Here is a 12,805-nt window from a genome sequence, read left to right as displayed (position 1 = left end):
TGTATATATATACACACACACATACGTAATGTATGGTAGCCAAAATGTTACTGTATTTTACAAAGTAATAAATTGTGTTATTTTTCTACTCATTTACATTGTGGTAGAATAAAAATAAATTATACAAAACTAAAGACTTTGCAATTCAGGAAAAGTTCATTTATGTAATTTGTGAAAGTCACTAATCAACTGATCTCAACACATGATAGGGACCTCTTTACATAAACACCCAGTTGAACTTACAGTTTGCTGGTGAATAATTTGTTTCTCAAGTTGTAATCAAGAAGGCTAAGCCAAGAATACCACCCCAACCATAATGAACCGTATTTATATTACTGGAAACTACACATTTATTGGTTACTATGTAAGTATGGTAATATAGGAAAGAGGATGTCTGTAAGCATTTACACCTATACCAACGCTAAATCCCGACCACCAAGTAAGATAACTAGTAAGTTTATTGGATAGGATACAACTTTGTACTGACCCATATCATAAATATTTTCTCTCACTTTTATAAAGTACTTCAGACAATTCTTGTTGCAACCACTGTATTGTAAAGAAGCCAGTAAATTCTATCCTACTGTGTTCTCAGAGCAGCAATCTGAATAGTTTCTGTGGGATACTTCCACCTTTTGACTTATTGGATCGGCCCAGACTTTCTACAAAGTCATAAACATTTTATAATACTTTAGACAATTGTCGTTGTAACAATTATGCTGTCAAGAAGTTTATATATCCTATCCCACTGTGTTTTCAAAGCAGGGAAAATTCTGGAAATTGCACCGCATGAACTTGTTTAATATTGACAGTGTCAAAGTATGGTAACACCTAAACAGGAATGGTGATTCATTGCTTTACATTCGGCAGGTTTCTACTTTAGCCGCTAACAGTAGATTAACAATAGGGAATAGGTGTGAAGAGATTAGGAGATGGCAGAGAAGGTTGCTTGAGGCATTTTTTAAAATAATATTTCTTTTACCATCTTGTTTGGGGGAGGAGTTTTTAGCATTGCTAAGTTAATTTTAAGTTCATTCATTGTGATTTGTCTTTCAAAGATGTCGTGTACTTGCATTGAAGTGGTATTGTTGGTAATAGTAATCAGAAATTGTGGGGTGTATAGTTCTGATTTTGATGAGACGTGTTCATTGATATTTTGGTTTAGTGATTGATTAAATGTTGGGGAGTTGATGTCTGAAAAGGAATTGGTGTAATAATCAGCAAGCAAGTTCGCTTTTTCAGCATCAGTTTTTGCAGTTACATTATTATATTTTATGTGTTGAAAAAGTTTGTTATTTTTTTCCACTGTGAGTGAGTGATTTGAATTTCTTCCAGAATTCTCTGGGTTGATCTTTACTATCATCTAGTGAGTGACAAAATTTCGCCCAGTTTTCATTTCTTAAGATGATAATGTTACATTTAATTAGTGCATGTGTCCTGGTAATTTGCAGTTTTAATGTTTGGTCTCTTGTAGTCATAAAAGGTCATCTGAGTCTTCTACATTCTTTAATGAGTTTGTGTATTTCTGGTGTTAACGTCCACTGTTGTAAACAAATGTATTTGTTTGAAGAAGGAATTAAGATCTCTGTTGCTTTCGAAATAGCTTTTGTGACGTCGTTTATGTATTTGTCGAGGTCATGTTCGTTTGACTTCTTTATGTAAAAGTATGTCAAGAATTGCATTAAAGTTTCTCCAATTGGTTTGTGTATAGTTGTAAACCCATGGGAGGTTGACATGAATTTCTTGTTTGTAGAAAGAAATGTTAAAGGAGATGGGTGAACCATGAAGTTCTTGTAGTAAGGTAAGAGAGGGTTAGGGATTATAGCAAGGTCAAGTACATCGTGGGTATCAGTAGCTGCATGATAGTGTGTTGGGGTCTTATCAGTAATAACATGCATGTTATTGTTCTCTAGTAATGTTTGAAGGCTGGAGCCTTTAGTGTTTGTTCTGTAGCTGTGGAAATCGGTATGGAGGGCATTAAAGTCCCCAACTAGTAAAGGAATTGGTTTCCTGCTTAAACAGTTTTGTAGAAAGTTAAGGTTAATCTGTTCATTAGGAGAACAATTCATAGCCAATATAGAAACGGTTTGGTTGTTGTTAAGCTGGAAGTTGCAGTAAATGCTTTCATTAATGGTTGAGTAAATGTGATTTTATTTCAATGTGTGCGGTAATGCATTGTTTGAAAAAGATGGCAATGTCTCTAGTTTCGTTAGTTTGGGGTCTTGTGAATGATTTTAAGCCAGGAATATTAATGTTGTTTTCTTCTTTGGTTAATGTCTCGGATATGATTATTATATCAAAGTCAATTTTCTTACTAAGACTTGAAATTCAAATTTTTTGGTGTGAAGGCCTCCTTGACAATTTAGGTGTAATATACTTAGTTTGTTTCTAAATGTGTTCTGTAAGTAGGCCTTTCTCTTTGTTTTTCCACTCTTCCTTCCTTGTCTCCTCTTCCTATTACTTTCCTTCCTCCAAAAGATCCAGTTTCTCACCATCATCTATCAGAGGTAGTGTTGGACCTATTGACGAAAAACACTGTCAAATGGGTTTCTCATTTTTATCCAGGTTTTTACTCCTGTCCATTTGTCTTTCCCAAGAATACTGGAGATTGGCATCCAGTCATAGACCCTTCATGCTCCAATCAGTTTCTTGATCTACCTTTATTTACCATAGAGACTTTTCTCCCCCTTCAGGATCATTTACTCCAGACTTTATCTTCAGTGTGTTTATCAATATCAGGTTTTTCATTTTTGTGATCTCCCTTTTGACCTTACATTGACCCTGTAAGTTTTTTATCAAGCAGTATGTGCTTTTGCTCCTCACATTCATGGCTTGAGATTGCAGTTCCACCATTATATGGATTACTGGCTTGTTTTAGCTCTGTCCCAACAGGCCTCCTACAACCAAACTCTTCTCATCCTCCAGGAGGTGGCTCGTCTTGGTTGGTTAGTCAAGCCAGAGAAGTCTCATCTCACATCCACTCCATATCTGGTTCATTTGGGTGTGGTCTTCAATTCATTTCATTTGAGAGACATTGAGTGATTAGCTTCCACTATGTATTCTACTTTGGATGGGAATGCTTGTCAGTGTTTCAGGTATCCTCACATCAAATCCTGCACCTTACACTCTCTTTGGCTGCTCACTTCCATTATCCATAGGAGGGGGTTGTTCAGGCTGGGATGTGGACAATCCCTCACACTTTTAATGCACTCTATCTCCATAATCTGGCCACTTTTTTGTTGGGCTACAGGCTGCCTTCGGTTGCCATTCTACACACCTCTGACTGAGTTAGTTCTTTTTCTTTTTTTCAGGGCCCTCTTATGCCTCATTGGTTCCTGCTCAGTAGTAAGTTGTGCCTGCCAGGGTATACTTATCCAAAATCCACACAGTGTAGGGCCATAATGGCCTGATATAATGCTCACTTATGAGATGGGGCATTCCACAAGACCACTAGAGGTATCCTCATGGTGATAATTTTCTTAAACAAGGCACAATCCAGCTCATACTCACTCATGGACTATCATGGGTAAACCAGACAAGGAATTCCTGCCCATCCTCTATGCCAAGTTTATAACTTTATGCTGGCCTGCTTTTAAAAATAGGGTTTTCTTAGTCATTTGTTGCACTGTCTTACAATGATACACTCATCCTGGCTTCTAATGCACTTTCACCCCCTTTTTCTTCTTGTGGAGAACAAGAGTCCTTGCTTCTCACCAGTTCCTAGATGTTGGGGTGGTGGACTATTGATGATTCTTTCTAAGTGTGGTCAATTCCACTCAGTAGAGAGTAGTGTGGTGGTTTTCTGTCTGTGTAGTACAGTTCACTCCTACAGCTGTCTTTTGCTCTTCCAATCCAGATGTCAGGTTCCTGTGTGGTCTGGTGATGGATTGGTGCAGGGCCAGCCAACATAAGCCCTCACTCAGTTTGTAGGGTGGATGTGTTCTTTCCCATTCTGCTTCACTGGGCTTGAGGTGAAAATTCCTTTAGCTGTTTGAATTTCTGTTTGTAGACAAAATATGTAAAAATTTCTACTGAGAACAAGGTAGCAATATACATCATTTGGTAAATTAAAACTTTGTCTATTTGTTATAGATAATGTAATAGTTAAGGTCAGAAGAAGTTATTGGCAATTTGTGAGAGAGAGGTTTTCAGCCTTTGCTTACACACCAAGTACTAATATATTCAGTTATACATTTATTTACTGTCATATTGGTTAGACTTGGTTAGTTTGTGCAGTTTTCTCCATCAGTGAAATAAATTCTGAAAGCTCCAGAGAGTCACTGATTCAACAATTATGTTGCACTTTTTGCAGGTTAATATGTGCAGTTTTCTCCATCAGTGAAGTAAATTCTGAAAGCTCCAGAGAGTCACTGATTCAACAATTATGTTGCACTTTTTGCAGGTTAATATGTGCAGTTTTCTCCATCAGTGAAGTAAATTAATGCTGAAAAAACTTTGAACTTTATCAATTATAAAGCTCAATAAATTGCATGAATTAACCTTTGTTAAGTAAAATTAGTGTGAAAGTAATAATTCTGTTGCATTCAGAATTTTTGATTTTTATTAATAACAAATGATTTATGATGTTATAAAATAAAGGCTTCTGTCTATGCATCTAAATATGGACAATGCCTATTACTCACAGTGTTGAGAAGGTCTAACACACCAACATGCTTTAAATATCTTGGACCATAAACTGTCAACTAATTGTTTTAATGTGTATGATATATTGTTTATAATCTAAGATATTGCTTGTAATTGTTTTTCTTGGCATCAAAAAGACAAAAAATTATAAAATCTGCATCACCTCATTCATAAGCCAGACACTTGGTCTTAACATTCTCAAAAAGCAAAAAAATTTCATGTGAGTTTGGCCATTCTATTTTAAATATTCTTTAACACAGTTAACCCTATTGCCATGGGTATTCTTTACTGAAAATGACACAGGGTTTTAGTGTCTTACAGTCAAAATTTTATTGAACTACTTTTTGTTTATGTTATACCAATTAATATAGCATAAATCTTACCTAATAGTCCATATTTTAATAGTGTATAAGGTTTAAGTTCTTAATTCTACAAGGCAATATTTTAAAAAATTCTGAATTTCCCCTAATGTGACACACGTGACACATTTTGTCTAGGCATCTTCTTTATTTTATCCACCACCCCAACAAAAATTACAAAATTAAACATAAATTACTCACTATAAGATTGTAATTGCTCAGACAAAACATAATTTTTATATCCTTCAATTTTGTTTGGTAACAGAGCTATCAAATAGATCCCTCCTGTCACATCCTCTCTTTCAGGATTTGTTAATAGTTCACTCTTATGTTTAATTATATATTACATATAAGCAATAGAAAGCCAAGGTTTTCATTTATCAAATGACATATTGTGTAATGTTGTGTTCTGAACAGATAATCGTCAATTTCACTCCGAGTACAAGCTCTGTTCTGGTAGGAAAGCTAATGACTAGTTTGGATGAATTTGTAACAGCTATTGTCACATAGTTGGCCAGAAAAATTTTAAGAGTTAGGAGATATTGTCTACTTTTTGCATGTTATGAATATATTCTTTGGTGCATTATTTTATTAAATAAAAATTACTTAGTGAATTAATATCATTAGTATAAAAAAAAGTAGTGTTAAGTGTCGTCATCAATCGACAGCAAGAAAAAAATAAAATTGGGTAAGTACTTTATTTCTTGTTTTTCATGTTTATTCTTTATTTATTATTATAAAAGAAACTAAAATAGGGATCTTTTTAGGTTAGTTAAGGTTAGATTATGCAAAATAAATAATAATTATAATATAATAAAAATGTTTCATGAGGCATGCACACGAGCAGCTCGAGGGTAATGTAATTCAATAACGTAATGTGAGCTGAACGTTCCCCAAGTGATTTATAACTTGTAATTGTGCGGATAGTAGTTAGGCACCATTCAAAGAGCAATAAAACAATAAAATTTGATTATAAATAGATATATACTGTTACCAGCTTAAAGCTCCTTAGGATAAACAAGTGTAGTTTCATGTTACAATTTGATGTCATTCTAGAAAGAAAAAAAGGGTAATTTTGATTTTTTTTGGTGGTTATGAGGTCTGTCAAGTTGACCAATTCTGTATAGAGATAGGGTAGAGAAAATAACATAAAATATAAAATGTTACTGAAAGAAATGTTTGAAATGTACTTAGGAGGTTTTAGGAATTATACAAAAGAAATTTGAGATTAGGAAATGTATTTTTAATCGTAACATGAAAATCACTTTGCACATGAACTGTTCAAAACAAATACTCAATATATTCATGGACAAATATTTATTTTATTTTATTAAAAATACTTTACTAAGAAATATGACTTTGTATGCGAAAGACTTGTAATATTAACTGAAATACTGCCAAATTTCATGAAGATATATCCAATATACTGAAAGTTATAAGTATTAAATTTATAAAGACTTATAAACGAGTACAAAAGGTCACGTGACTTGGTCAAACTGACCAACCCCATGTTGAGAGAGTTAATAGTTATTATATGTGTGAATTGCAATTGGAAATTCATAAAGCACCTTATGATATTTTATTACTTTGAATGTGGAAGGTTCCTGTAAACTAATATTCATGTATTGTATTTTATTGTTTTAAATTTGAATGTTCCAGTAATTTTATTTTACTTTTATATAGTGGTATTTTATCAATTTAAACTTAGTACTTTTATAAATTAATTTTCATATATCAGTTAGTAGTCTACAGGAAGGTTAGTTAGGCTGATTCAGTCAGCATTCGGATACAAATCTGTACTATATTTGAACTTTTGAATGCTTGCAACGAGGATCAAGAAGTTTACATAGTAGGGGACTCTCTCACTGAGTATACTGATAAAATAAAGTTATGTAGTAGAGAGCATAGAAGTTTACACAGAATCAGATAATGTTCCAAAACAAAAAGTTTGAAATATTTCTAAAGCTCAGTTGTGTAACTGTAAACTCCTGGTTTTTTTTTTTCACATGTTTACAAATTTGCTGGCCTTATTATAAGTAATTAATTTATACAAATTTTGAATTAGCTTTAGAGATAATATTTTATGATCTTTAAGTAGCTTATATAAATTAATTTCTCTTTATAGTTCTGTATTTATCTGGATATAGATTTTCATAATAAATTTTGTTAGCTTTCAAAATATAGGCCATCTACATTAAAAATTACAAAAACTACAGATTTCCCTCTCATACCTTAAGCTTTTGATTTAAACATTATGGAATTGATTTTTACACTTCTGACATCTTCTAATTCCTTTTTCTTCAACATCACTTATGCTATCCAAATTAGCAAAAACTGCTAATGTTTGAAAATTACTGAATTATTCATTTACCCTTTTGTTCATATCTTTCTAAAATTCATAACTTATTGCAAGTCCTCAAGTATAATCAAGTAATACTTCCAAATATGACTATTTTTCACATTTAACATGTCTTCAAAATAATTATGTAGCTCTAAATTTTTCTGTGTATAGAAATAAATCTGAGGGGTCGGTGCTTGGGCCTTTACTTTTTTTTTTTTTCTATTAATGTTATATATGAGACATAATTAGTAAGGTAATAATGTTTTCTGTTAAAGCAACTCTTGGGTATTTTAAATTTTATTGAGGATGCTGAGGTACAAGAGAATGACTTGGATCAATTGGTTAGTCAGACAAATATTTGGCAACTGACCTTTAAGGTAATGCAACTGGATTATCATTATTTGGATCATATGTTTAATATAGATGGAAATCAACTCAATAGTGTGACTGAAGAGAAGAGTCTTGGCATAGTGATGGATAAGTCAGTCAAGCCATTAGGGCAGTGCTATGTTGCTAAGAGTAAAGCCAATAGAATTTTAGTGTATTTATAGTCATATTGATTACAAGTGAAAAGAAGTAATTATCTGCCTTTACTAATCACTAGCTTGGCTTCACTTGGAATACTGAGTAAAGTTTTGGTTTGCTTATTTAAAAAGGTATTGGTTTTTTTAATGGGTTTAGAGGAGTTTTACTAGGATGATCCCACGTATGAAAGAGTTAATTTATAGGATAGGTTGGGATATCTTTAACTTATTTTCTCTGGAGAACAGAATGATAAGAGTTGGTCATACTGAAGTTTACAACATTATTTAGGAGATCAACAGAATATATGCCTCTGATTTACTTGTACTCTGAATACAGTAGGATGAAAGGACACCAGTATAAAATTTGACAGAAAAAAAAACAGACTAAGCTCCATTTAAGAATTTTATTTTTCTAACAGGGTGATTGTTTTATGGAATGAATTGCTAGTGGAAGTAAATGTTTAACAAGAACATGAGAGGGGAACCAATGATTTCCTAAAAAATAAAGGGTGGTTTTGAATTTTTCGCTCTTTTTAAAAGTGGGTCTGCAAACATGACTTGAAGGGCCTCTTGTTGTGTGTGTATGTTATATTATTGGTACCTTATTGCTTTGAACATATGATTATACAATATCTCAGTTTGCATTAATTTTCTTCTAGGTAGCAGCAGTGAAGGTTCTTACAGTTCCTACTCAGTTTCCAGTTCTGAAGAAAGTGTTAAAGGTAATGTAACTCTCATGATCTTACTCGTATGTTACGTTTCATTATGAAAGCATATTTATTTGAAATATTGGCATTATTCTGTTTACCACAACTTGTAGCTATTTTGTACTACTATCATTTCCTACTTTTATCCCAGTAATATTTGATTAACATTAAATCTTCTTGTTATAAAAACATTAAGATAAAAAGTTGTCCTTCATAATATTTTAAGTGTTTGGTTAATTGATTAAGAATTTCAGTAATTCTTAGTTTATATCTTTAATTGTTGCTGCTTAATAACTTAGATTATTCTAGTAAGTTTTATCACACTTGACTTTTTACAATTAATTCTCCAAATTCAAAACAACTTTAATCTGTTATTACTTATGGATAAAATAATTTAACCGAATTTTAAAGTAACCCTTACACTGTAAACAAAGTACTTCTTTTTACCAAGGTAGTTATTTCTTTACACTGTTTCAGATGCAATATATAACCTCTTTTCACATCTAGCTTTCCCAATTCAATGCTACCCTTTATATGTGAAATTTTTCACTATCCACTAGCTTTGAGGCTCCTATCTAATCTAATGTGTTTCTACGTGATTTGCTGCATTGTTGCATGCAAATGAGATGCAATGACCCTCCACCAGTAAGAGTGCAGCTGGCTCACTCTATACTCATGTGTAAAGACATGTCTTTTTTTGCTCATATGAGATTTCTCAACATCAATGTTTAGTTGAATTATTTACAAAACTGTTGTGGAAATATTTTTTGTTTTTATTTTCAAACAGTTCTGCCTCTGCATAATGTGGCCCTTATTTTCCACAACATGAATTACACAGAGACAGTCATTTCCACACTGTCTAGTGTTGAACATCTGAACTGCTCACTCTAGACAGACTACCACAGTGGTGTTGGGCACTCCTTTATCTGATGTGACGGCTATTGTGTGGCAAGTTGTGAAGTCTCGTATGTGGCATGGGCCTTTTTTGGGTCTTGATACGGCCTTCTCTCTTCCTTTAATTCCCATTCATTAAGACCTGGATTTTAGGCAGTCTTTCTTGTTTTCTGAGTTTGCAAACAATTCTTCCAGTGCAGATATGGATCTCCCTCAACATTTTACATCCTTCCATATATTTTTTCTCAGATATGTTACCTTTTCCCACAATCTCTTATTTTTTATTATTCTTTCCTTTCTTCTTTAGCCCTTTCTTCAGAATATTATGTTTCCCCTGATATCTGAGCCCATGCTGAAATTTTTTTTGTCTCAACTTCACTCTTGTGCCAGTGTGCCTCTTCCTATTCAACTATTTTCACATATGCCTTGGCTTACAATTGAGTTGAAACCCTTTCCTTGGACTCCCAAACTCTGGATTCTCTTCTTCAAGCTTGGGGTTCTGATTCATTGTCCTCTGTCAGCCTATCTCAAGCTCAATTTTCATTCCTTTGCCTTACTCTCACAACCCTTTTACATTATCCATCCTCCATCAATCTCTTTATGGAAAAATCCACCATTCCCCTGAAGGGATTTTGGTGGAAATTCATCTTTCTTTTTCTGTGTTGGGACATTATTCTTCCTTTGCCTAGTCCCATGTTACTTGGCTAATCTGTGGCTGGGATTTGGTATGGAAACCTTTCTTCCAAGTATGTTTACCTCTCTCTTATCTCAGGGCTATTTGTCTGGCTCCTTTCCTTCATCAATGAGATTTTGATGGGGTACCTGAGCCTTTGTAGTCATGAGCTGAGGCTGTGTGGTACCATTTTTATTTGATTACCCTTGTGTCCCATCTTTACCAAGTTCCTTCTCTTCCAGTTGCAGCCTTCTATCCTTTTGACTCCTTTCTGCTTCCTGTTCTTATACAAAATTCCTCTTCTTCCATCTGTTCTTCCACTATCTATAGGTTTCAATGTCATCACATCAGTGACTATCCTCTAGGCACAGGAACAGTGGAAACATGTTTGTCTCAATTTGTGAATCTATGGATTATCTTTGTGGCTCACCATTGGGTGCTACAAGTTCTATCAGTAGGCCTTACCCTTCATTTTCCCCCCTCCTCCTCCTCCCTTGTCTCCTGTTGTTTTCTTTCATCCAGGGGATCTTGTATATCATCAGTATCTCTCCTAGGTAATATTAGACCTTTTGAACAAGGATGCCATTGAAAGGATTTCTCACCCTTCTCATGGATTTTATTCCCATCTGTTTATTGTTCCCAATATAACTAGGGGTTAGTCATAGATCTTTCATGTTTCAACCAGTTTCTTAACCTTCCTAGGTTTACCATGTAGCGTTTTCTCACTCTCTGGTGTTCCTTTTACACAGAGCTTTGGATGACCAAGGTGGATGTCTCATATACTTATCTTCACAACTCCATTTCCCCAGCATTCAGATTTTACCTTTGGTTTGTACATCAATGTTTAATTTATCAGATCTGATGTCTTCCTTTGGCCTCATACATTTTTTGTCATGTAGTGTGTGCCTTTGCTTGTCACATTCATAGCTTGGAATTGAGATTCCACCATTATATGGACAACTCGCTTCTTTTAGCTCCACCCTGACAGGTCTCTTCCAATCATACTCCTCTCTTTCTTTGGGAGGTGGCTCATCTAGATTGGCAGGTCAAGCTGAAGAAGTTTCATCTCACACCAACCCAGTATCTGGTTCTTTGTATGTGTTCTTCCATTCCTAACTCAGCAGCATACATAGAGACTTTGGTTTCCACGGCCCTATCCTCTCCTTCTCTTCTTGTGCAAAAAAGGTTCTCTCTTTTTTGGGTACTTCTGTGGAACCCCTTGTGTTGTGCTCACTTGCATTATTTACAGTGGACTCTACATGATTAATGGAACCTCTCAGACTACCTTGTTCATCTTTCCCCTTCCCTTTATAATGATATCGCCTGGTGGCTTGACAGAACCAATACTACAGTGAGCGTTCCTCTTTCTTTCTTATATCCAGATCTTTGTCTTTTTACAGATGCTTCCATGGTAGGTTGGGACACTTGTTTTAGCTCTTCTGAGATTTTGGGTCAATGAAACCAGAAGGAATCGACTCTTCATTTGAGCTCATAACAGTTCATCAGGATTTGGATAATTTTATTGCAGTTGTATGTGGTCATTTGGTGATAATCGATTTGTACAACTCAACTATGGTATCCTACATCAATTGTCAGGGGGCACTTCATCTTGCTCTCAGTGATTTTGAACCCTTGACCTTCTCTTTTGGACTCATTCTTTATGAGTCTGTCATGTGATCTGACATTTTCCAGGTGCTCAGAATCTTATTACAGATTGTCTTTCTTGACCGGACCAGCTATTTTCCATGAAGTGATCCCTCAGTCGTCATATTTTTCAAGGGCGTTATTCTGCCAAGGCACTCCTAACATTGATACCTTTTCCATTTATATCAATGCTAAGCTTCCTTAATTCTGGTTTCCTGTTCCACATCCACCAGTACTGGTGGTAGATGCGGTCCAATCTTTTCCTTTATGCTTATCTCCCTACTTGTCTCCTCCATTGAGTTCTTTCCCTCTTTTGAGACACTCCTTATTGAGACCTTCTGATAGTGCCCTATTGGCCAGCTAAGTCGTGTTTTCCTCTACTGAGGCTTCTAACTTCTTCCCCAAATCTTACTCTTCCACTCTCCTGCTCTCTTCTTCTTGAGCCTTATACATATTCCTTGATTTAGTCGTTTCATCATTCCGGTTCTTATGTGGGATTTGTCTGTTCCCTGGCATGACGGTTGGGAATCTCTTCACATCTAGCCTTCTTGCAGTCTTATTCAGTTTGCCTATCTTCCTTAGATGTTTATCAGTGAAAATGACATATTTATTGCCACTGGTCTCTGCTTCGATCCTTCTCATCTTGTCCTTCTGTTCCACGTCTCTCTGGGTTCTTCACATAACTTTTCAACAAGGGCTTCTCTGTCTTCATTATTACTGGTTAGTGGGAATCTCTCTCAGCTACTTTTTGGTTTTCCTGTTTTTATCGAGCTATTACATTCTCAGTTCTTGTTATGCTCTTTCATTCCTTTCACCTATATCACCCTCCCTGTCCTTCTAGACTACCTTAATGGGACCTTGATGTTGTTCTCTATGCTGTTACCCTAACTCCCTTTGAATCTTTGGCCTCCTGTTCTTTGTACCATCAGTCCCTTAACTCTCTCGACACTGGGTCGGTCAATCTGACCAAGTCAAGTGACCTTTTGTACTCATTTAAAGTCTTTATAAATCTAGTACCT

At 34.9% G+C, this 12,805-nt stretch overlaps 1 protein-coding gene across 2 annotated transcripts in view; it reads left to right on the top strand.

Moving 5' to 3' along the window:
- LOC106472572 (synapse-associated protein of 47 kDa-like) overlaps nucleotides 1–12,805 on the top strand; it is a 50,496-nt gene that overhangs the window by 29,161 nt on the left and 8,530 nt on the right. For both annotated transcript variants that reach the window (XR_002613486.1, XM_013933225.2), the window contains exon 6: nucleotides 8,528–8,590. Coding sequence is in view for 1 of the 2 variants with exons in the window: in XM_013933225.2 (XP_013788679.1) it covers nucleotides 8,528–8,590 (63 nt within the window). In the remaining variant the exon portion in view is untranslated. The remainder of the gene's footprint in view (nucleotides 1–8,527; nucleotides 8,591–12,805) is intronic.

Source organism: Limulus polyphemus, unplaced genomic scaffold (assembly GCF_000517525.1).
Source record: "Limulus polyphemus unplaced genomic scaffold, Limulus_polyphemus-2.1.2 Scaffold5427, whole genome shotgun sequence".
NCBI classification, from domain to species: Eukaryota; Metazoa; Arthropoda; class Merostomata; order Xiphosura; family Limulidae; genus Limulus; species Limulus polyphemus.
Note: the sequence above shows the minus strand (reverse complement) of the source record. Positions and strands in the feature narration are given on the sequence as shown.